Source organism: Ovis canadensis, chromosome 18 (genome assembly GCF_042477335.2).
Source record: "Ovis canadensis isolate MfBH-ARS-UI-01 breed Bighorn chromosome 18, ARS-UI_OviCan_v2, whole genome shotgun sequence".
NCBI lineage: Eukaryota > Metazoa > Chordata > Mammalia > Artiodactyla > Bovidae > Ovis > Ovis canadensis.
In genome coordinates this window covers 41,091,490-41,117,664 of record NC_091262.1, presented here as the reverse complement: position 1 = coordinate 41,117,664, position 26,175 = coordinate 41,091,490, and the positions used below count along the sequence as shown (strand labels likewise).

Here is a 26,175-nt window from a genome sequence, read left to right as displayed (position 1 = left end):
GGATCTCAGAAAATCTTCTGGGTTTTCTGATGACCCAATGTCTGGTCGCTTCCCTGGTGGCTCAGATGGTAAAGAATCTGCCTGTGATGCACAAGATGTGATTTGATCCCTGGATCAGGAAGATCCCCTGGAGGAGGGCACGGCAACTCACTCCAGTTTTTCTTGCCTGGAGAATCCCATGAACAGAGGAGCCTGGCAGGCTACAGTCCATGGTGTTTCAGAGTCGGACGCGACTAAGCAACTAACACCAACAATGTCTAGTTGTTAGGATTATTAGGAGATGTTGCTGTGTCATTTCAAAGAACCAGCAAGAAATAAGAGCTCCTGGCACTAACTTCAGATTCAAACCAGTGCTCTTGAATAAAGAGCACTAAATATTTTATCATTGCTGGTGAACATGGGTTTTTACACTTTTAAGAAGAAGAAAGAAGATTGCTCATTAAAATGAAATACAATGATTGCATTGAAAGCATTGATTTTTAAACTATGTTCTATGAAACCCCAGAGGGCTAGGGGACTATGTGTTTGACCTTTGTGTGTAGTCTTTGGGGCGTGGTATGTTTGTATGTGGTTTGGTGTATTGTATACGTGTATCTATGTGCAGTATGTGTGTAGGGTGTGATATGTATGTGTAGATGTGTGGTGTGGTTTACCGTGCATGCAGCATATGTCTGCGGGATCTGTGTATGTGTGTGTGTGTGTGTGTGTGTGTGTGTGTGGTTGTACATGGGTGTGGTGTGGGGGCATGTATGTACAGATATGAGCAGGCATGATGAACAACTCCCAGCAGCCTCCTGCTCCTTCAATCAAAGCAGCTTCTTTACAACTTGTGGTTACCAAGTGGGAGAGGAGTAGAGGAAGGATGGACTGGGAGTTTGGGATTAGCAGATGCAAACTGCTATATCTAGGATGGATAAACAGCAAGGTCCTACTGTACAGCACAGGGAATTCTATTCAGTCTCCTGGGATAAATCATAATGGAAAAGAATTTTTAAAATGTAATACATGTGTTTATTTATAACTGAATCACTTTGCTGTATAGCAGAATCCCAGGGACAGAGGAGCCTGGTGGGCTACCATCTACGGGATTGCACAGAATCAGACACAACTGAAGCGACTTAGCAGCAGCAGCAGCAGAAATTAGCAGAACATTGTAAATCAACTATACTTCAATTTTTTTAAATTATTTTTTTTTTAAAAGCAGCTTCTTTGATAGGTTTTGTGTATTGGGACTTGGGGAAAATTTTTCTTTGCAGAATTAGGGCTCTGCTGCTTCAAAAGGGGGTTTGGAATATCTAGAGGGTTCATGTCAAACTTTAAAAACCTTATTTCTCAAAACAGGCCTGGCATGTACCTTCAAAGTACATCTCATTTTCACAGTTATCTTTTATCCAATTAGTGTGAAGAATTTAAGCAATCAGTGTGTGCATGTGTGCTCAGTGGCTTCAGTCATGTCCAACTTTCTGCAACCCCATGGACTGTAGCCCATCAGGCTCCTCTGTCCATGGAATTTTTTAGGCCAGAATACTGGAGTGGGTTGCCATTTCTTCCTCCAGGGGTAAGGAATCAGAGAAGTGTATTAAAGGAATAAGATACAAGTTTGGGGAGTGGTTTATGCGTGTTGTTTATTGAACCACACAAGTTAAAAGAACACTATCACACCTTACATATTTTAATTTCGTTTTGAATCTCCCGGTTTGTCTGCTCTTCGCAAAGGATTTTTGAGCAAAGTGGACTGGTCCATGAGTGGTGATGAGGCAGAGAAGCTAAGAGCTCCATGACAGGGCTGGCAGGAAGGGCAGTGTCATGAGCTCTGGAGACCGTCTGCTCAGAAAGAGGAATCCCAGACCTTGGTTGGTTTTTCTCTTTGAAGGGCAGCTTTCTGAAGACACAGCTCTGAATCAGCCACACCGAGAGAGCCAGGCTTTCAGGATTACAGAAAGGGCCTGACCTGGGGAACACATCACACACACAGGGTGCCAGGCTGAAGTAATGGCCTGCACCCACTTTCTTATTATAGAAGCAATAAGCGGTTTCTAGAAAGTGTGGAAAATACAGACAAGCAAAACGAAGGAAACAATCACTCGTGACCACCTCCCCCTAGAAAAATTCAGCAATACTATCAATATTTTATAATTTCATTTTTCACTCTTATGTTGGCGTTAAATTCTCTCTGACTTCCATTTTCATGCTGCTTAGTGTTCTTTGCTTTCTGTTATTCAGTAAATGCATAAATATGGTTTGAAAAGCAGATTACAAATCAGAGCATGCCATGAAAAGCAGAGCCCTCACGCCCACCTCTGAAAGCCCCTCAATTGTCCCCGTGTCTGCTTTCCAAGGAAGCTGTAGTATTTTACATTCCCATGAGCAATGTAAGAGGGTTTCTTGGCATTGGCAGGTTTTAAAAAATTTTTAGCTTCTTTAATGATAAGTAGTAGTATCTCATTATGGTATATATTTATTTATGATCAAATATACTTTATATTCTCAATGAAGGAGGGACAAGCTTCAAACAAATTCCTAATGAAATTCTCATTTAAGACAAACATATTTTTTTTTCCTTTATTGTTTAAATTGAAGTATGGTTGATTTACAATGTTGTGTTAGTTTCATGTGTACAGCAAAGTGATTCAGTTGTACATTTGTATAGATCTGTATTTGTTCTTCTTCAGATTCTTTTCCATTAATACTTATTTGTTGCTGTTTAGTCACGCAGTAACGTCTGACTATGTGTGACCCCATGGGCCATAGCCCATCAGGCTCCTCTGTCCGTGAGATTTCCCAGGCAAGAATACTGGAGTGGGTTGCCATTTCCTTCTCCAGGGCATTTTCCTGCCCCAGCAACTGAACCCATATCTCCTGCATTGGCAGGCAGGTTCTTTACTGCTGAGCCACCAGGGAAGATTTAATGCATATTACAAGACATTGAATATAGTTCCCTGTGCTGTATATTAGGTCCTTGTTTATATTTTATTTTTAATTGAGATATAATTGACATATGACATATTAGTTTCAGGTATACAATATAACAATTCAATATTTGTATATATTATGAAATCACTACAATGTGTCTAATTACCATGTCACCACATACAGTTACAATTTTTTTTCTTGTGATGAGAACTCTTAAGATCTACTGTCTTAGCAACTTTCAAATACACAACACAGAATTATCAACTGTAGTCACCATGTTGTACATGACATCCCATGGCATTTATTTTATAACTGGGAGTTTGTACCTTTCGACAATCTTTATTCATTTCGTCCTCCTCCATCCTCCATACTAGGTCTTTATGTTAATTCTAAAAATGGAAAAACCAGCAGATTTTACTGTGATTCTGTACAGATTGTTCACAGCTGAGCCTAATATTGTAGCTGAACTCAAAGAGAAAGAAAGCTAGCCCTGGGTGAGTAACCGGGGCCATACAAAGGAAAACACAACAAGCATGAAGGTTCGTACAGTCCATCCATTGTTTAAATTATGCGATCTTTGAGTTTCCTTCAGATTTGGACCTTGTCTTATTTGAACAGATAGATGTTTGCTTTCCCTTGCATTTCTTTTTTTAAGAATAAGTTTATTTATGTATGTATTGTTGAGTGTGTTGGGTCTTCATTGCTGCACGTGGACTTTCTCTAGTTGTAGCGTGTGGGGGCTACTCTCTAGTTGTGGTGCACAGGCTTCTCACTACAGTGGTTTCTCTTGTTGTGGAGGACGGGCTGTGAGCACAGGCTCAGCAGTTGGGGCATGAGGGATCTTCCTGGACGAGGGATCAAACCTGTATCTCTTACATTGGCAGGCAGATTCTTTACCACAGAGCCACCTGGGAAGCCCCTCCCTTGCATTTCTAATTGATTCTCTCTTTTCTTCTTAGCATATTGCTTGCATCATCAAGACTATCTATTCTTTTATTACTGTCCATTGAGTGGAATTCCCTTTCTTACAGTATCTTTCAAAGGTCCTTGTTTCTCTGGAAACATGTGCCTGTCAGTTACACCCAGGAGACCTCAGCCCAGGCTTCTCTCCACACAAGCATCTGTGGTTTCACTTGTCATCTCCGGCCCCGCACAGCTGTTTTCTCTCGTTTCCATCACTTTCCACAGACACTTCTTTTTGGTGCCTTTGAATTTACCTCTCAGCACCCTTTCCTTTGGACAACAACACACATCAGCTGAAACAGCCACTTAAAGTACATGAATGTACTTCAAGCATATAAGTAATAGAGGGTCACGAGATCAGGGTCTTTGCCACCAGACAACCTGGCCTGTGACAGCTAAGTGTATGCGTGTGCATGTGTGCTCACAAGTATGTGTGCCTGTGTTGCCTGTGTGCATGTCTGTCTGTGTGCTCATGCTTGCACCTGTGTGTGTGCCTGTGTATCTGTGCATGCATGTGTGTGCTCCTGTGTATCTGGACGTGTGTGTGTGTGTGCACGTGTGTGTGCACATGTGCATGCAGAGGGGAGGCACTGGTCCTGGGACAAGGGGAAGCTTTAATCCCTTTCCCAACCCTGCCTGCTTGAACTGCAGCCCCTGGGAAGCCTGGCACCCCCGACAGATAGCAAGGCCACGGAGAAGGAGAAGAAGCCACCCACGGCGACCACCAAGGGGGGAAGAGGAAAAGGAAAAGGCAAGAAGAAAGGGAAGGTGAAGGAGGAGGTAGAGGAAGAAACTGACCCCCGGAAGCTTGAGCTGCTGAACTGGGTAGGTGGGACGGCTCTGGTCCCTTTCCTGGGCTCACAGGGACCCCTCGGAGCCAGTCACCCTCTTCGAGGGGAAGGTCCAGTTCTCGCTGCCTCCTCAGCTGCCCTGTGAACTTGCCCCTACCCAGCACCCCCCAGGTACTCATGCCCCTCTCCTGGGCTCACGCAGGTGAATGCTCTGGAGCAGGCCATGCTGGACGCACTGGTCTTAGACCGTGTGGACTTTGTGAAGCTTCTGATTGAAAATGGAGTCAACATGCAACACTTTCTCACCATCCCGAGGCTGGAAGAGCTTTATAACACAGTGAGTGATCACGAAGGAGGGAGAGTGGAGGGGAGCTGGCCCCATCAGAACATGGCTTTAGTGGAAGAGAGAGGGAAATGGCGACCCACTTGACTTGCCTGAAGAATCCCAAGGACAGAGGAGCATGGTGGGCTACAGTCCTAGGGGTTACAAAGAGTCAGACATGACGGAGTGTCTAAGCATGCATCTTTAAAGGCCAGTGTTCTCACCTGACCAGTGGCTCGGCGAGGGTCCCTTTCTCACCTACCTCTGCCAGGCTACCCAGCCCCCCACCCCATCTGTACCATTAACTGAGGGATGGTGCATGAGGACAAGTTTCTTCAAAGGAAGAGTCCAGCTCCTAGAATCATTATCAGAGTGAAAAGTTCCCGGGGTGAGCAGTCATTTGTTCCTGGGGACTACCACTTTTTATGAGGCTTTGATAAAAATGGAAAACTGAGTTTGCACAACAAGGAGCTCCTGATATGAGAATCACAGTGTTTGGATAAAATCTTCTTGGCTTGTATTCTCACCATATGAATTTTGAGATATACATTTCCTGCCCTGTTCTAAAATTTTAAGCCTTAGAGGTGGTCCTGAGCAGTTGCTTGTAAAACTTGGTGAACTTTTAAGACGATATGGTGCCCTGTGAGATTCTCTTTAAAATAATTTGATAAACGGTATTTAACATATTTTTGAACATACAGGATACTTCTTACTCATGACCAGTCCTGTGTTGTAAAAGACATAGGCTGATAGTGGATGACATCCCAGCTTTCACAAATTCATTAATTCTATACAGTTGGATTTTGCTCTAAGAGTTGAAGAGAAAAACATATTTAATATGGCTGAATGCTTCTCTTTCAGAGACTGGGTCCACCCAATACACTTCATTTGCTGGTGAGGGATGTAAAAAAGGTCAGTCTTCTCTTTTTGTCTTTGCTTTTGTTTATATATATAATTTTTTTTGAATGAGCTATTTCAAGGTTTATTTGTTTTTTTTTTTTAATTTAATTTTTGGCTGCATGCCATGCAGCATGTGGGGTCTAGTTCCCTGATGAGGGATTGAACCTGTGCCCTCTGCATCAGGAGTTTAGTGTCTTAACCCTTGGATCAGCAGGCAAGTCCCAGTCTGCTGTTCTCTAGTCCTTTACCTGTTGACTTCTTTCAATAAGACATTTTCTAAAGCAATTTTTAAATTTCCAAATGTGGTATCATTTTATTGGAGGCATAAGAAATCATGAATTCTTCTCTGCATAAAAAGAGTTTACTTTTTTCAAATGTCATCTTCTTCAAGTGTGGTGTTTATCCCACACACAATCGGCCTGCTCTAAATGACCGTTTGGTGGTAGGTTGGTCCCAGCCAGGGGTGGAGGTGGGGGAGGACAGCAAGTTCCTTTCTGCTGCCCAGGGCCCTCGTGCTCTACATGTTTCAGATTTGCCCTCTCTCCTTCCCTGTGCCTCTTTCCAGAAGTCCTAGCAGGACAGGCCTCATGTCATTCTGCGTGTCCCACGCAACAGTTCTTCCTGGCCCTGTTTCCTCATTAGACAGTGATAGCCACCTCCACTCCACAGCCCCATCGCCCTTTCCAGCACTACCGCTCCTTACAGTCTTGTAGGATTCTGTCTACTCCCTGTTCTGTTGTGGAGTTTCTGGGGTCCTGTTGGCCACCACAGGCTGGAGGATCAGACCAGGTTAACAGAGAATGATTCATGAGGCCAGAATCCAGCCCCTGGCATGCAGAGTACAGGATGGGTGTTTGTGTTCTGAGCAGGAGGGAACAACTCATACGGGAGAAAAGGGCCTTCAGTCAGAGTCCCAGAAAGACTGTTTAGGCTTCAAACAGATATCTGATTCTACTGATGTGAGAATGTGGTTTTTACTACACATGTTACCAACCTGGCTTCTTGACCTTCCCCAGTCAATAGAGATTAACTAGAGGCCAGACAAGGAATTCAGGTGAGGCTTTATTGGGGTTCTTGCTGCAGCAATGGGGAGTGAGAACAAACAACAGTTTCCCTTGCTTGCTCCCTGAGGAAGGGCAAGCTGATTCCTTAGGCAGTGGAGTGAGAGTAGGTGTGTGTCCAGGGTCGGGCTGGAAGGGTGACTTAGGTGGTTTGTTCACCTCTTCAGTTCAGTTCAGTTCAATCGCTCAGTCGTGTCCGACTCTTTGCAACCCCATGAATCGCAGCACGCCAGGCCTCCCTGTCCATCACCATCTCCTGGAGTTCACTTAGACTCACATTCATCGAGTCGGTGATGCCATTCAGCCATCTTATCCTCTGTCGTCCTCTATTCCTGCTGCCCCCAATCCCTCCCAGCATCAGAGTCTTTTCCAATGAGTCAGCTCTTCACATGAGGTGGCCAAAGTACTGGAGTTTCAGCTTTAGCATTATTCTTTCCAAAGAACACCCAGGGCTGATCTCCTTTAGAATGGACTGGTTGGATCTCCTTGCAGTCCAAGGGACTCTCAAGAGTCTTCTCCAACATCACAGTTCAAAAGCATCAATTCTTTGGCGCTCAGCTTTCTTCACAGTCCAACTCTCACATCCATACATGACCACTGGAAAAACCATGGTGCTATATGAAGGGGGCAGTACCCTGCTTTTGCCCCAGGCTTCTCAAAAGAGGCAGTTGCAATGTTTGGTCTCCCTGTATCTTTTGGGTCCAGAATTTGCCCCAACTGCACATGTATGTGATTATTTTTAGTCCCATACAGTTCCTTTGTATTTTGTTGTTCAAGGAGAGATGTGTCCAGGTGCAAGCATTGCACTGAAGGGTCCCCAGTCCCAGCCTATCTCACAAATGCTCATTGGATCAGAGCAGAATCATTAGGTCTGGGAACCAAGAGGAGCCAGGGACTGCCCTGCCCTGCCCTTGTTTCCCACTTTCCCAGATTTCTTAATTAAGGAAGCACTGAGAGTCAAAAGCCACTGCTACTCAAGTGTAGACCCAACCAACCAGGTCTCACCTAAGTGGCTTCGATCATTCTCCTCCCGCCCTCCCCAGACACAGGATGCCATCACTTGAAAGCCAAAGCCTCCTACATCTCATGAAGTTGAGGCTCCATCTAAGACACTTGCATCCACTGGGCCCATCACATGCCCACCATACGGGGTCCACCACACGCTCATGTGTTCTGTCCTGGGGCCAAGAATGATCATATCTGCGGTACTCTCTGCCCTCGGCTGCAGCAGCCCCTGCTCTGCCTCAGTGTCACCCTCCCCAGGAAGCCCTTTCTCACCTGCCCACTCAGGCAGAGTGGGTGTCTGAACATGCTGCTGTGTCGAGATTTGGGTGGCTTGGCCCTTAATCCCCTCCCCTGCCACAAACAACAAGCTCACCGAGGCAGAGATGTATCTTGTCCCCTCATGTGAAATCCCTGACTTGATCAAGGATCACGATGAGGGCTGAACAAACTTGCAAAGCCTAAGTGAAGGATGAGGTCCCTGTGCACAAGGAGGACATTCGAAAAGTGTAGTCTCCATGAGTGGAGAAGGAAATGGCAACCACTCCAGTATTCTTGCCTGGAGAATCCTATGGACAGAGAAGCCTGGTGGGCTACAGTCCATGGAGTCACAAAGAGTCAAACATGACTAGTGACTAAATGATAACAGAGTCTCCATGGGATGGACCCCAGGTTTCCGCCATCATTTCAGCTGCAGGAAGTTAACTAAGCCAGAAATAGCACATAGTATAGCACCCTTATAACGGATGGGTCGGCTCTGCCTCCTGGATCAGCCAGCTGCCCAGGGGCATGAGTGACTGGCTTACAGGTGCATGGATGCCCTCAGTCCCTCTCCCTTCTGCCCACACCCTGCCTTCATCTTAACACAGCCTCATCCATTCTGCAGCAGAACTCTGCCCCTTCACCAACTCCCAGCCACCTCATGGAGTTTGTGTTCTTACTGAAAGCTTCGGGGTCCCTCAGAAAATCCTGGGGCACCATGTGGAGATTTCTCTAGAAAGGTCCCAGTCCCAGGAGTGTCCCGTCCTCCCCCTACCTTCCACAGAGTCCTCCTGCCCATCATGCGCTCACTCCCACCTTCTATAGGAAATCTGGACACCAGCCCCTGAAGATACCTTCTCCCCTGCAAGCAGCTGTCAAAGCACCTTCTCAACAGGGCAAATCTACTCACATCAAGGAAGGCTTGTACCAGCTACACCATCTGTTCTCAATGATTTTTTTCCCTTAATCAATTTTTTGTTGAAGTATAGTTGATTTATAATGTTGTGTTATTTTCTGCTGTACAGCAAACTGATGCAGTTGTACATACATATACATTCTTAATATGTATATATATTCTTTATTTTTATTTTTTGGCCTCACTCTGTTGCATGTGGGACCTCAGTTTCCAAATCAGGGAATAAACTGGCGCCTCCTGCAGTGGAAGGCAGAGTCTCAACCTCTGGACCACTGGGAAGGTCCCTCTTTCCTTTATGTTTAAATGCACATTACTGATCATTCTGTCCAAGCCCACAGACGAGCCCAGACCTCTCCCCTATAGCCCTGCGGGTTTCTAACTCATCTCATGGGAAAATTTAACCCATTTTCTGGAACATGGTTCACCCTCTTATCTCCCTCCATCCTGTGGTAACAGAAGATTGTTCAACGCCCCATTGCTTCTGTTAACACCCACATCACCAGCAGGGATGGCCACGACGCCAAGGTGTGTGATGCAGTCCAGGCTGCAGAAGCTTCTCGCAGGGCCTGATACATGGCTCCTTTCCTTACAGGGCAACCTTCCTCCTGACTACCACATCAGCCTCATAGACATTGGGCTTGTACTGGAGTATCTCATGGGTGGTGCCTACCGCTGCAACTACACGCGCAAGAGCTTCCGGACTCTCTACAACAACCTGTTTGGACCCAAGAGGGTAGAGCTCAGCGGACACGCAGTCTTCTGTGGTTCCCAGGGCCACACATGGTTCTTTGCTCACCTCCACAGTAACTCAGCCTATTCAAAGCCAAGCTCATCACCCCATCCCCCCACACATCTTCCAATCCTCCTGCAGTGGCTCTCAGTGTGAAGCATCCTTTCTTCCTCCACACATTGGGCCAACAGCCCAGCACTTGCACCTGCCCCTTCCTTTGTCCACGACTGTCTTCCTCCTGGGCTCCTTTGTCTCTGTTTTCTTCCATGCATCCTACCGCTCGAGCCACCCTGATCCTCCAAAATGAGGAACCTGTTGGGGCATTCCTTGCCCACAAACTCCCAAGGCTCCCCAGTGCCTGAGGAATCACTGTCAAGCTCATGATCAAAGCGTCTAAGGCTCTCCCTCATTATCCGCACCCTGTTGTGGGTGACCATGTACCACTTTCAGAACAAACTCTACTAATGTGTCAGCCACATTCCCCATTTCAAAACCCCATGTGTATCCCATGCCCAGCTCATGTGTGAGACCTCCCATGAAGCCCTCCTCTCGCCCTACTCAGAGCCCCATAGTTCTGTGTCTGTGTTTCTGTGAGTGAACTTCTCTGTTCTCCCTGGGGTGGGGGTCCCATGTCTGCACGTCTCTCTCCTCACTTGACCTGCGCTGACAGAAGCAGAGGAAAGGAAAATAGATTTTAATAGATAAAAGAGTACTTTATATCATTAACTGTGAAGGACAAATGCTTTCCTTAGGTTTGTCCTTCATTGTTAATTATACAAAGTGCTTTAAAAATTTTATTTTTAATTGGAGGATAATTACTTTATAATATTGTGTTGTACAGTATTAATTGCTTTACAATATTACAATACAATGTTTCTGCCATATATCAACATGAATCCACCATATGTATATGTATATGTTCCCTCCCTCTTGAACCTCCCTACCCCAAGTACTTTTTAATCTATTATCAATCTACTAGCGATATCAATAATGTATAACTCATAGTATTGTAACTTCAGTTATCTGATTCCACTGAATTTTTTTCCCTCCCTTTTCATTATGCAGCCGAAAGCTCTCAAACTTCTGGGAATGGAAGTAAGTAGGACTTGTTTCCAGTGGTTTCATGGTATCATGGAGCCTCTTCATTTTGTATTTAACATAAAATTGATTGAATTTGTTTTCCATGAATAAATCCACTTCACCACACACCAAGATTTACTTGGATGATTTAGTCAGATTATATTCAAAGGTCATAGATATTTTTTTAAAAGGTAAAAGCCACCCAGCTGACTTTTATTAAAATCAAGAACAAATCAAGCTCACCCATTATTGTTGGCATCATTATCCCCTCTGGTTTTTAAAAGTGTTCTGAAAATTTTACCACATAAAAATATAAATAAAGGGAGAATATATAAAAGGAGGAAGAAATTATTATTGGCAGAAAAATATTTTGTATCTAGAAAGTCCAGGAAAATCAACAAAGTTTCCTCATAATGGGACAAAAATATCCAGAAATAACCTAACAAGTGAACTTAAGAACAAATCACTAGACATGAAAATACATAAACGAGTAGAAGAAGTACCATAACACAATATTAAGACTGAGTATTGTAAAGATTCTTCTCAAATAAATTCATGAGTTAAGTAGCATTCCAATTTCTGTATGGACTCAGGGTAGGAGGTTTTGTTTCTTGTTCACAGTTGACACCGACTTTCAGCATAACTAGAAGGGTTATGAAAGTCAGTGTTGCACAATCCCTTAGTCTCTCAGGTTGGTTGTATCGTGTAGGGTTTATCTGCTGAGTGAAGCCTTGGTGGAACTCTCCTATATAATAGCCTATCCAGTGTTGTTGTTAGAGGCCCATTTTTTCACCACTGTAGTAATAACGTTTATAATAGGAGTTCATCGAAGCTTTCTATTTTCTGGAGTCAGCTTTGGTCAGTTATATTTTCATAGAAAACAATTTACTTTATCTAGACTTTCAGGTTCACTGGTGTAAATCTTTGTTGTTGTTTAGTCTCTCAGTTGTGTCCTTCTCTTTGTGATCCCATGGATTGTAGCCTGCCAGGCTCCTCTGTCCATGAGATTTCCCGGACAAGAATACTGGGGTGGGTTGCCATTTTCTTCTCCAGGGGATCTTCCTGACCCAGGGATTGAAACCATGTCTCCTGCATTGGCAGGGTGATTCTTTACCACTGAGCCACCTGGGAAGCCCCATAAACCTTTACCGAGTATTTTAATTTTTTCAATTTACTCAGTGTCTTTAGTTGTGTGCCATTTCTTGTTCCAGTTGTTTTTTTTTTTTTCATATCTTCTCCCTTTCTTCTTAACCATACCTGTCTTTGGATTTCATTGGTATTTTTGTTTAACCCAGCAACTTTCTTTTTTCTTTTTTCTATTTTATTAATATATTTTAATTTGCATTCATTCCTTCCATATAGTTTGTATGGAGTTATTGTGTTATTTTTATTGACTCAATTTGAAAGTGTTTACCCATTTTCAATCTTCTTTGTATTTCAATAAATTCATGAACAGTATACATTTTCCTCTGAGCATTGTTTTTCATGGTATCCTACAGGTTTCAGTAAGTAGAACTTTTATTGATATTCATTTCTAAACAGTTTATAATTCCCTCCTTAATCCAAGAGTTATTTATAAGCATATTTTAAGTTGCCTAGATACAGACTTTTGTTATTGTGATTATCTTAGTCTCATTGATCTCTAGTATTACTCTTTGGGTGTAGACTGTATGATTTCCAATATCTAGAACTTGTTGAGATTGAAAATCTCAAAAGAACTGAGGAATAATGCCAGGTGGAATTTTGTTAATGATCCACGTGTGTTGGAACAAATGTATTTTCTCAGTTTGTTGGGCACAATTATATACTTCTCTGTAGGAGACCTGGGCTTGATCCCTGGGTTGGGAAGATCACCTGGAGAAGGGAAAGGCTGCCCAGAGTTCCCTGGACTATATAGTCCATGGGATCACAAAGAGTTGGACAGGACTGAGCAACTTTCGCTTTCAGCATGCTGTCAGATCAAACTTAGTAATTTTATTATTCAATTTGCTTCTATATGTACTAGTTTTTTCCAATTAATTTCTGACTGAGGCGTGTTTAGAGGCTCTTACTGTGATTTGTGATTGTGGATGGATTCATTTCTTAACTTCCAGTTCATATGTTTTGTTATTTTATTGGGTTGCTTCTCTTTCACTTGTTGCTTTGTGTCTGTTCATGCACTTTAGGGAAATGAACCCTTTGTTGGTTATTTTCTGTCTATAGCAATATTAAAATTAGTTTATGAGAAGTTGCATATAATTAATATTTTAGTAACATACTATGGAAAGGTAGGATTAGAGGGGTTTCTGTTTGGGCCTTCCCTGGCAGACTCCACTGGTTAGGACTGTGCTTCCACTGCAGGGGTCATAGGTTTGATCCCTGGTCAGGGAACTAAGGTCCTCCATGTTTTGTAGTGTAGCAAAAAAAAAAAAAAAAAGCTTTCTGTTTTACAGTATTTCATTAGTCCTTAGTGGATTTTTATTTGACTTGATATAATCTTGAAAATAAAGCTATATTTCTTTTTTAATTTCAATATTCCCTAAATGACTGAAACTGCAGTTTTACTGGGACAAATTAGAACAAAAACATTTAAATTCAAGGCAAGATATCATACTTTCAATAAAAACATCAGAACACCTCATAATGAACTTATAAAACTTGGTTTAGTCATGACTCAGGCTCCACCCCCTTTCCCACCCCATGCCCAGCTTCTCCATTCATGTGAACGTGGGCAAATTATTCAGCCTTTAAGCCACAACTTCCTCATCTGACTGACTAGAAGACATTAACAACCTCTCAGGATCAGTGTGAGAATAAAAGAAGCTCACTGATGAGAAAGCTATTTGCAAAAGAGCAGAGATCCATTTTTGTTATCCTATTGGGTACTGGATCCTCAGCCTGGAATAGTCTGTTCAGTTCAGTTCAGTCACTCAGTCGTGTCCAACTCTTTGCGACCCCATGGACTGCAGCACACCAGGCTTCCCTGTCCATCACCAACTCCCAGAGTTTACTCAAACTCATGTCCATCAAGTCAGTGATGCCATCCAACCATTTCATTCTTGGTCGTTTTCTTCTCCTCCTGCCCTCGATCTTTTCCATCAGGGTCTTTTCAAATGAGTCAGTTCTTTGCATCAGGTGGCCAGAGTATTGGAGTTTCAGCTTCAGCATCAGTCTTTCCAATGAATATTCAGGACTGATTTCCTTTAAGATTGACTGGTTGGATCTCCTTGCAGTCCAAGGGACTCCCAAGAGTCTTCAACACCACAGTTTGAAATCATCAATTCTTACGCGCTCAGCTTTCTTTATAATTCAACTCTCACATCCACACATGACTACTGGAAAAACCATAGCTTTGACTAGATGAACCTTTGTTGGCAAACAAATGTCTCTGCTTTTTAATAGGCTGTCTAGGTTGGTCATAGCTTTTCTTCCAAGGAGTAAGCGTCTTTTAATTTCATGGATGCAGTCACCATTGGCAGTGATTTTGGAACCCCCCAAAATAAAGTCTGTCACTGTTTCCATTATTTCCCCATCTATTTGCCATGAAGTGATGGGACCAGATGCCATGATCTTAGTTTTCTGAATGATTCCATGCCACATGCATGTTTCACCACCAGTTTTCCCAGTCATGAATGCCTTCCTTTAGGATCCTGCTCTATTATTAGAATGACCCCTCATAATCCCTTGGAAATGGAAAGCATTGGCCTTCCACTTATAACACATCCATGAGAAGACAAATCTCATTCAAAATAGAACCCCTGCTTCCTTAAACTATTGGTAGATGTGTGTGCATGCTCAGTCATGTCTGATTCTTTGAGGTCACATGGACTGTAGGCCTTCAGGCTCCTGTCCAGTCCATGGGATTCTCCAGCCAAGAATACTGGAGTGAGCTGCCATCTCCTCCTCCAGGGGATCTTCCCAATCCAAAGATCAAACCCCTGTCTCCTGCATCTCCTGCATTGGCAGGTGGATTCTTTACCGCTGAGCCACCTGGGAAGCCCAAACCACTGCTAGAAAACCAAGATATTTTTCTCCACCTCCTTCTACATTTTTCCTATTTATCTCTGGTTCAGAGTGTTGGTATTTAAAGACATCCCTCAGGAAATGAGTTTTGGGCTTTATCTCTCCCACAGGATGATTTGGATTGAAGTGTTTTTTTTGTTTTCAGTTTTGCAGCTTCTCTTCAATTTTTAGAGGCTTCTGGAAAAAACAAACAAACAAACAAACAAACAAACCTGCCAACCCAGGAATATAAACTTCAAACAGTAGTATGCCTTTTCAGCTCATTTGATTTTCAGTGGTTTACTTCTCATAATAAACATGTGCACCTTTTCAAAAGAATTCATAAGATGGGTGGACACACAGATGTACTTAAGAAGTCTCTCTGTTCCCGCAGACAGCGAGGTTTCCCTTCTTCCAGTTGGTCCTGAAACCCTTTACTGCATGTTTATCGCAGAGCCACGGTAAGGGTGTTTCTCTCCCCTCAGGATGATGAGCCGCCAGCCAAAGGGAAGAAAAAGAAGAAAAAGAAAAAGGAGGAGGAGTTGGACATTGATGTGGACGACCCGGCTGTGAGTCGATTCCAGTACCCCTTCCACGAGCTGATGGTGTGGGCTGTGCTGATGAAGCGCCAAAAGATGGCGGTCTTCCTCTGGCAGCGGGGGGAGGAGAGCATGGCCAAGGCCCTGGTGGCATGCAAGCTCTACAAATCCATGGCCCACGAGTCCTCCGAGAGCGAGCTGGTGGACGACATCTCCCAGGACCTGGACAACAACTCAAAGTGAGTGTCTGGAGGGAACGTAGAGCTCAGGGAGACCTGGTTGTTCTGAGAACCACTCCTTTTCCAGGAAGGGTGGCAAATACTTAAGTATCATCATATTTAAAGCTTGTTCATCAGATGCTTTGTCCATTGTGTCAATATTTTTCCTTCTGTCTTTCTGAGGCGTTTCTGGACCGTCATTGTTTTTGTTGACTGTCTTCTTGTGCAAACTATGGAAATGCAATTTTTCATTAATTAATTTTTATACGAGTATAGTTGCTTCCGGAGAAGGCAATGACACCCCACTCCAGTACCCTTGCCTGGAAAATCCCATGGACGGAAGAGCCTGGTAGGCTGCAGTCCATGGGATCACTAAGAGTCGGGCACGACTAAGCGGCTTCATTTTTGCTTTTCACTTTCATGCATTGGAGAAGGAAATGGCAACCCACTCCAGTATTCTTGCCTGGAGAATCCCAGAGACAGAGGAGCCTAGTGGGCTGCTGTCTATGGGGTCACACAGAATCGGATATGACTGAAGCGACTTAGCAGCAGCAGCAGCAGCATAGTTGCTTCACAATGTTGTGTTACTTTCTGCTGTATAACAAAGAGAATCAGTTATGCTTATATGTGTATCCCCTCTTTTTTGGATTTACTTCCCATTCACATCACGATAGAGCCCTGAGTAGAGTTCCCTGTGCTGTACAGTAGGCTCTCATTAGTTATCTATTTTATACCTAGTTGTGTATATATGTCAATCCCAATCTCCTGATTCATCTCACCCTCCCTTCCTCCTTGGCATCCATACATTTTTTCTCTATGTCCGTGTCTCTATTTCTGCTTTGCAAATAAGATCAACTATACCATTTTTCTAGGTTCCACATACATACATTAATACCTGATATTTGTGAAAAAACAATTTTAGACAGTATATCTTTATTGAAATATAGCTGATTTACAATGTGTTAATTTCTGCTGTACAACAGTGTATACATATATACATGATTCTTTTTTATATTCTTTTCTATTATACTTTATCATTGGATACTGAATATAGTTCCCTGTGCTATACAGTAGGACCTTGTTATTTATCTACCCTATATAAAAAAGCTTATGTCTGCTTACCTCAACTACCCACCCCCTCCCTTCCTCAGTTCCAGTTGGTAATCACTGCTGTGTTCTCTATGTCCTTGATTCTTTTTCTGGGAAACACAATTTAAACGCAAAGACAACAAAACTGATTTTCATAAGGAAACACACATTCAGAGGAGTACAGCCTTAGTGAACCTATGCCCTTGGACTTGATCTTCCCAAGGACCTCTTAGGTAGGACAGGATGGCTACAGGGGGCTGGAGCTAGGTATTTCCCTATCCTCAGCTCAGTCAGGCTCTGATAAAACACCAATAGGTTGAACTCTGGTTAACTAGTTTTTCCCAGGGCAGGCTTTGTTAGGAAGAACAGAGTGCTCTGGGCACAGTTCAGAATGGACCCTCCCCAGGCTGGAAGGATGAGGGGATTCTCCTCCCATTTTCCCTGTGAGAACTCAGTGGGGCACCTGGAGGTAAAACTAATGAAAGCGTGGACACACTTCTTTCTCTAAGCCAAGGCTCCCCAGACTTATTAATCTGCCGACTTGTCCTCATGGGGTCTCTGGAAGTCAGCCTCCAACATGGCTGAGCACGGACCCTGGCCTCTGGCTGCCCTGGGAGCTCCCTGATGGGAGACGACAGGGAGTCAAGGACTCTGTGTCCTGTGGCTCCGTGATGTCCCCATGGACACAGCTCTCTAACAAAGTATGTGGCTGTCACTGCCTCACCCGCTCCCATCTGTGTCTCGGCAGAGACTTTGGCCAGCTGGCTGTGGAGCTCCTGGACCAGTCCTACAAGCATGATGAGCAGATCGCCATGAAACTACTGACGTACGAGCTGAAAAACTGGAGCAATTCGACCTGCCTCAAACTGGCTGTGGCAGCCAAACACCGGGACTTCATTGCCCACACCTGCAGCCAGATGCTGCTGACGGACATGTGGATGGGGAGGCTGCGGATGAGGAAGAACCCTGGCCTGAAGGTACCCGTGACGTGGCTATGTAGTGTCAAGTGACACCTGTGGGCTCTGACTCTCTGCCCTGCTGAGCTAAACGCTTTCTGTGGATTATTTCATCCATGACTCTGAACAACCCTGGGAGGGAGACCCTGTGGCAATCCTTGCCTTACAGATGGAGAACCTGAACCTTTGAGATGAAGGGATTCGCCTAGGATCCCAGCTGTAAGGTGAAGGGCAGCACCTGAACACGGGTGGTCTAACACCAGAGCCCAACCTGCAGCAAGACTAGCTTATGGGCATGGAGTCCACTCTAACAAGTTGTGCACCCCTGACCATCCACCCACCACTAAGGCAGGTACCTGAGCTCTGTGTCTATAGATTGCCTTATGACTCTGAAAGTACTTGCTATCATTTTATTATTAATTTTCATTGAAATATAGTTGATTTACAATGTTGTGTTTCAGGTATACAGCGAATTGAATCAGTTATATATATACATATTTATATATTCCTTTTTTACATCCTCTTCCATTATAGGTTTTTGAACATAGTTCCCTGTGCTATACAGTAGGTCCTTGTTGATTATCTATTTTATACATAGTATTATGTAATATTACATAAAATTATGTAATAATAGTTTTAATATTATATTAAAAGTATTTTAATATAATAGTTTGTATCTGCTAATCCCAAACTCCTAGTTTATCCCTCCTTGCTTTGGCTTTATTAAATATGTTTGTTTTCTATGTCTGTGAGTCTATTTCTGTTTTGTAAATAAGTTCATTTGTATTCTTTTTCTAGATTCTACATGTGAGTGACCTTATATGATATCTGTCTGACTAACTTCACTAAGTATGATAATCCCTGTCATTGTTGTTTAGTGGCTTAGTTGCATCTGACTCTTTGTGACGCCATGGGCTGTAGCTCACCAGGTTTCTCTGTCCATAGGATTTCCCAGGCAAGAATACTGGAGTAGGTTGCCATTTCCTTCACCATTGGATTTTCCCAGCTCATGGATAGAACCCACGTTTCCTGTGTTGCAGGCGGATTCTTTACTGATGAGACACCAGAGCAGCCCATGTAATCTCTAGGTTCATTCATGTTGCTGTAAATGGCATTATTTCATTCTTTTTTATGGCTGAATAGTATTCCATTGTATATATGTACTACATCTTCTTTATCCATTTTTTTGTTGATGGATATTTATGTTGCTTCCATGTGCTGGCTATTGTTAATAGTGCTATAATGAGCAAACATTGGGGTGCATGTATCTTTTTGAATTATAGTTTTGTTCAGATATATGGCCAGGAGTGGGCCTGCTGAATCATTTGGCAACTCTGTTTTTAGTTTATTGAAGAACCTCTATACTGAACATATCTACGAACCAGAAACAGATTCACAGACATAGAGAACAAACTTGTGGTTGCCAAGGGGGATGGGTTGGTGGGTGAGGGAAGGATTGGGAGTTTGGAATTAGCAGATGCAAACTAGCTTATATAGTATGGATAAGCAACAAGGTCCCACTGTATAGCTCAGGGAACTATATTCAATATTCTGTAATAAATCATGATGGAAAAGAATATATGTATAACAGTCAATTTGCTGTACAGCAGAAATTAAACCCAATATTGTTAATCAACTATACTTCAATAAAATTTAAAAAAAAACAAACAAACAACCAAGGTCTGGTCCAGCCTCAGCATGCAGCTGCCAAGTGGCAGAAAATAAGAAAGCCAGAGGAGCACCCCCAAGTCCACTCTGTGATCAAGTCTACAGGTCCATATGTTCCAGCTCTTCAACCCATAAACAAACAGGGTACATGTGTACTAAAAGTTCACCAGGACTTCCCTGGTGGTCCAGGGGTTAAGACTTTAGGCTCCCAATGCAGGGGGCACTGGTTCGATCCCCGGTCAGGATCTAAGATCCCACATGCTACCTGGCACAGCTAAAAAAAAAAAAAAAGTAGTTGAATGTATATACTAAAAAGTAATTTTAAAACATGCCAGAATTTAAAGAGTGAGATTAAACTGTATTGTCTTCAGCAGCACTGTCCAACAGAAATAAATCACATATGTGCTTTAAACTTTAACTATTCCCATTACAAAAAGATTTTTAATAGCTATAAAAAGTTTTCAAGTACATTGTAAAAAGTAAAAAAGAAACAGTTGAAGTTAACTTTTAAAACTTATTTGTTTATTTGGCAGCACCGGGTCTTAGTTCAGCATGCAGGATATTCAGTCTTCATTGAGGCATGTGGGACCTTTTAGTTGTAGCATATGGAATCTAGTTCCCTGACCAGGGAGACAACATGAGCCTCCTGCATTGGGAGCTCAGAGTCTTAGCTACTGGACCACCTGGGAAGTCCTGAAGTTAATTTTAATAATATATTGATTTAAACCAGTAGGTACAAAATGTTTCCAAAAGGAAAAATATCATTAATGAGATAGTCTATATTCTTTTTTTGTACCATGTTTTTGGGATTTGGTGGGTGTTTTGCAATCTCTTCCTTTTCTTTTTTTAACCCAATGCTTTTTTTGTGATATAATGTCTATCCATAGGTATGAATATTTGTAAGCATCAAATTTCCTTCAAAGCATTTTTAATTTGCAATATAAATATGTAATTATTATAAAGCCAGGATTGTTTTTTTAAATTTAATTCTTTGACTTGTTCATATCATATGAACATATGAAAAAATTAAAACTGTTTATGGGACTTCCCTGGCAGTCCAGTGGTTAAGACTTCACCTTTCAAGTGTGGGTTCAATCCCTGGTTCCATCCCTGGTTAAGGAGCTAAGATTCCACATGCCTCTGGGCCCAAAAACCAAAACATAATACAGAAGCAACATTGTAACAGGTCTCTCTGCTAACTCCTGTTCCCCATGTGACCTATTCCACCCAGTGGCAACCACTGATATTTGTTTCTTATGTATATTTCCATATGTAAAGCGAATGTGAATACTCTCTTTTCTTTTCCTGGTGAATTAAATATACTTACTGTTTTTCTTTTTCACCAAGGTTGACATAGTCATTGTTATGTACATTTTTTCCACTTCTGTGGGAACTCTTTCTGTATTCCGACATAGAACATTCCTTCATTCTTACCTGCTTCCCCTGTTTCCCTTTACCCCGGACTGTCACAGCTCAGGCCAGTCCCCAGTGCAAGTCACTCACCCCTGGGGGTGCTATACTCATGGCCACCAAGGCTGCTCTTGGACACACATTGTGCCTCACATGTCTGCTAGGTGAACATCCAGAAGGGGAGCTGTTGGTCCCATGGGGATATGGACTTTTGATTTGATAGCCTTTCCTTCTGTGGAAGTGTACCCCCTGCCACTGTGCAGAGAGTTTTCCCACAATCCCACCAATATGGTGTGTGAGCACACACTGGAATTTTTACAATCTAATGGTAAAAAATGAGATCTTTGCCTAGTTTCTTTGAATGTCTTTCCCCCACCTCACCCCCCACATTTTTAAAGATGCTATCAGTTTCTTTATTGTTATTTTATTTTTGGCCACACTGCACATGGGATCTTAGTTCCGTGACCAGGGATCAAACCACTGGACTACCTGAAAGTCTCTGAATATCTCTTGTGAGTGAAAATAAACCCATTTGCTGTAAATACAAATGTCCCTAAGTTCACTGCTTTTCCCATTTTTTTGCTGGGTTGTTAGAAGTTTCCTTCTTGAAGTCTAGGAGATCTTTCCTAATTAGAAAGATTTGTCCTTTGCCTGTGTCAAGAGCTGCAAGTATATTTTCCCATGAGTTTTTTTTTTTTTTTTTACTGTGGTTGTGATATGTGTTTTTGCTGTGCAGAAGTTTGTGATTTAAGTATGAAATCTATTGATCTTTGCTTTGATTGTGTCTTCATTTGGGAGCATCATTAGAAAGGCTTTCTCCTCCATTTATGAAAGAATTCTCATGGGATGATTCTTAGTTGTTTAATTGTCTTTCTATGCATCCCTCTCCCCTATTTTCTTTCATGAAATTATTGAGCTAGACAGTTATTCTAGTGACTGTGTGACATATGGATTCAACTTAATTATTTTATAGATGATCACACAGATTCTCAATACCGTGCATTAGTCATCTTTACTCCTCCCATTGGATGAGGTGTTTGTCTCACAAGTAATGACTTTTGTGTATTTGAATCTTTTTCTGGATCCTTCCATTCTGCTCCATTGTTTGGTCTCTTCATATACTTGTACTACACTGCTTTAATTATTAATGTTTTATAATATAATTTTTAGTATATGATAGAAATAGCCCCTTTGTGTTGTTCTTAATAATGGATGGCTGAGGGGGAAGTTTTTTTAAAAATTAGGACTTAACATTGGAAACAGCTCAGTATTGGAGGTACATAGCACAACACTGATAAAAATGGCAAGAGTGGCACTTCCTTGGTAGTCCAGTTGTCAAAACTCCACTGTTCCAATACAGGGGCTGGGGGTTCGATCCCTGACCAGAGAACTAAAAACCCACATGCTGCCCAGCATGGCTAAAAAATTAAAAAATAAAAACAGAAACGTGTTTTTTTGAAAAAATGACAGAGGTCTCCATCTATAGGTTAGGCCATCCTTTTGCTGTCTAGGCTGAGCCCATGCTAAGTTCTTCTTTCTTGTTTTCCCAGAAGAACAAAACCAATTTATTTATTTTATAGAATCAACACACATGATTGAGTATGAGCACTGGTAAATCAGAATCTGTAATACAGAAATCAGGATTTCTATCCTATATTCTTAAGGCAGAATTCCTACTTCTTCAGAAAAACTTTGAGTTTTTTTCTTCTTTTTTTGTTTTTTATGTTTTTTATTATTGTGATAAAAGTCACATAATATAAAACATACTATTTTAGCCTTATCTAACTATACAGCTCAATGGCACTAAGTACATCCACAAATCCTTCTTTGAGGTGTCACATTCGTCTTCCAACTCTTGGCCCATATATTCACATTTACATCTAAGTTATTTCTATTTAAAATATTTTGGTCTAATTAATTGATTTTTATTTACTCTATTTTACTTTAAAAAATTACCTGCTTTGAAACTCAATGTAAGATCTTCACTTTTTAAGTTAGGATTCCACACCATCCTGCTTGCTGTTCATCTTGAACAATGTGGTGGTTGTTCACATTTCTCAGTGTCTGCAATTCTGTCCATGTACCAAACCAAATAAGCCACAGACCATCAGAGCAGAGACAGACCCACTCCAGGGCTGCTAGCTTACTGAGGAATGCTGAAGCTCATCATTTAAAATTTTACCTATACTGGGAAAATTTTCAAGAGTTCTCATAGCTTAAAAATCCACTTTTCTCAACACACCTAGGTTATCATGGGGATTCTTCTCCCCCCAACCATCTTGTTTTTGGATTTTCGTACCTATGATGACTTCTCCTATCAGACATCCAAGGAAAATGAGGACGGCAAAGAAAAAGAAGAGGAGAATATGGTCAGTGATGCCCCCGACCATCAACCCTCATCTTCAAAATGGTTGCTATTTCTCTTGCCGTGAATTTAGACACTGCAGGAACACAGAATATTTGAGGTTGAACATAATTAATGTATTTATTTGTTTTCCTTATACCTTCATTGGTGAAATGCCTATTCAAATCTTTTACTCCTTTTCTTTTTTTTAATTTATTTTTTATTGAAGGACAATTGCTTTACAGAATTTTGTTGTCTTCTGTCATTAGCCATTGGAAAAATTCAGTTGTTAATAAATCACAATAGTATGTCAAAAGAAAAAGAATACAGAACACTTTTATAATCCTTGATTTGGGAAGGTGCCTGACTGTTGACTGTGAGGCTAGGGTCCCAGGAGTTTCCCATCTGGCAGCCTGCTTGCCATGTGCTCTGCTCTGTTTTCAGGATGCAAATGCAGATGTCAGCTCCAGAAAGGGGGACGAGGAGAACGAACACAAAAAGCAACGAAGTGTCCCCATTGGGACCAAGATCTGTGAATTCTACAATGCCCCCATCGTCAAGTTCTGGTTTTACACAGTAAGGCCTCCCTTAGCATGTTTTAGATGTGTGAGAATCAAGAAGAATGATTCTTCTTCTTCAAAAAAGTGCTTTAAAAAAAAAAATCAATGGATTAAGATGAATTATGCAAATAGAAGTGAGACTAACTCAGATCCTCAATTAAATTATATAACATCCCTTAAATGCAGAATCTAAAAAGAAGTGATACAAATGAGCTTACTGACAAAACAGAAAGAGATCCACAGACTTAAAAAACTGACTTATGGTTACCAGAGGGGGAGGATGGGGGTAAGGGATAGTTTGGGATGGACATATACACACTGCTATATTTAAAATGAATAACCAACAAAGACCTACTGTATAGCACAGGGAAAATTCTGCTCAATTTTACGTGGCAGCCTGGATAGAAGGGGAGTTTGGAGGAGCATGGATACATGTATATATATGGCCAAGTCCCTTTGATGTCTACCTGAAACTATCACAACATTATTAATCAGCTACACTCCAATGTAAAATAAAAAGTTAAAAAAATCAGTGGATTAAAATGAATTATGCACATGAAGTAGGACTAACTCAGATCTTCAACTAAAATTGGACCTAGATAGATAATATTTATATACAGGAATGTGATCATTCTAGACTAAATATACCATTTCATAAAGCCAAATAATCATATCCTATTTCCTTAAGAAGAAGGATTTTCAAATGTCTTATAGTAATACACACTTAGGAAAATACAGTTCTAGTCCAACAATGAACAAAGATGACTCATATTGAGACAGCAAGTTCACAAATGCTATTTTTCAGAAGACTGATGGGATCACTCAGAGTAGAGTTGAATCCGAAGCATGAAGTCCTGTATTTGAGGAATGAATCAAGACCTCCAAACTGTGGCCACATACTCTCATACAGCCCTATCTGTGGCCACTGTCTGGATTGCTCTAGGAGGGCACTGCACCTGAAGTAAGAATTGTCCAGTCTTACACATGCAGATGGGCAGGAGAAGTGGGGCAAAGAGACTGGAGCAGTTTGGAAGGTTCTGAAGGAAACTGGGCTGGTTGTGGGTGGTCCCAGCAGGGGTGGTGGGCACACTGTGCCTCCTGAAATCACTGCAGTCTTCAGGAGGGTTGTGAAGCCCCAGGTACCAGGGCACAGCCCATCTCAGGCAGATCCTGGCCATTAGTGGTTCCATTAGTGACTGGGCATGAGCAGGTGATGGAAAGTGAGGAGCCAGGTCCAAGGCCATGGACAGGGCGATGGATGTGGGTAGGCAGAAGGTGGAGGCAGAGCTCCAGGGCACAGCACCCTCAGGGCTACATGGGGACCCAGGCCAGTGAGAGCCTGGACACCCGACCTCTTGGCAGCCATACCTGAAGCCACAGCTGTCCATCTGTTCTGGTCAGAACCAGCTGAGGCCCAGGTGGTTCTGAGCCCAGGCCCAGAACCTGAGCTCAAGTAGATAAAGAGGGTGGAGCCAAGAGGCTGACAAGCCTTGGGTGTCTCCCCAGGGCCTCTAAATGCAGCCTGCAGATATAGGGGAGGGGGGTTGCATGCTTTTACAGCTCAGGAGACGCAGGTTCAATTCCTGGGCTAGGAAGAGCCACTGGAAAAGGAAATGGCAACCCACTCTAGTATTCTTCTCCTGGAGAATCTCATGGGCAGAAGAGCCTGCAAGGCTAGAGTCCATGAGGTTGCAAAGAGTTGAACACAACTGACATGACTGAGCACAAGGGGTTCCCAATGCAACCCAACTTTGAGAACTCTCGCTCTAACCTCCTGCAAAGACTAGACATGGGATGCTGCCTGTATCCTGATTAAAAAAAAAAAAAACAATCAGGAAGGGGCCATTAAAAAAAAAAGACTGGGAATCACAAATGATCAGTTGCTAGCACACACCTTACCCACACCACCAAAACTTTAGAAGGGGCCTGGACCAGAGGGGTAGGGGCTAGAGCTGAAGATTCTTCATGTTTGGAGTGAATCAACCTCACTCATCTTCAGATCACCTTCCTCAACCTCATACCTCACTCCTGTATCACTCAGCTCTACATGCCTCAAAGATAGGGACCCTGTTGTGGGTGCAGCACACCACAGACATATGGATGCTAATTAAGGGGCCTCAGGACTGCTGGGAGGGCTGGGCAGATTCCCCATTGTTACCCTCCCCACTTTTGAAACTCCCCTGTGCATCAGCAGTGGGAAGATTGAAGAAGGAAATTAGCAATGCAGGGAGGAGTCAGTAACATTTTCCAATTTCCAGGAATGTAGAAGGCATACCAGTATGCTATTCAGTGTTTCTCTATTTATCATAATTTTGTGCAACTTCATAATTTCCCCATGAAGCTGATGTGCATGCATGCGTACATGTATGACTCTTTGTGACCCTTTGGACTGTAGCCCACCAGGCTCCTCTGTCCATTTCCTCTTCCAGCGGATCTTCCCGACCCAGGGATCAAACATGAGTCTCCTGCAT

The 26,175-nt window shown here is 42.6% G+C and overlaps 1 protein-coding gene across 1 annotated transcript in view; it reads left to right on the top strand.

The window, feature by feature from the left end:
* The window catches only part of TRPM1 (transient receptor potential cation channel subfamily M member 1), a 60,176-nt gene that overhangs the window by 8,695 nt on the left and 25,306 nt on the right, over window positions 1–26,175 (top strand). Inside the window, exons 8-16 of the mRNA XM_069559002.1 lie at window positions 4,528–4,701; window positions 4,870–5,004; window positions 5,851–5,901; window positions 9,722–9,862; window positions 10,925–10,954; window positions 15,406–15,698; window positions 17,515–17,743; window positions 23,047–23,169; window positions 23,589–23,720. Of these exons, the coding sequence (XP_069415103.1) occupies window positions 4,528–4,701; window positions 4,870–5,004; window positions 5,851–5,901; window positions 9,722–9,862; window positions 10,925–10,954; window positions 15,406–15,698; window positions 17,515–17,743; window positions 23,047–23,169; window positions 23,589–23,720 (1,308 nt within the window). The remainder of the gene's footprint in view (window positions 1–4,527; window positions 4,702–4,869; window positions 5,005–5,850; window positions 5,902–9,721; window positions 9,863–10,924; window positions 10,955–15,405; window positions 15,699–17,514; window positions 17,744–23,046; window positions 23,170–23,588; window positions 23,721–26,175) is intronic.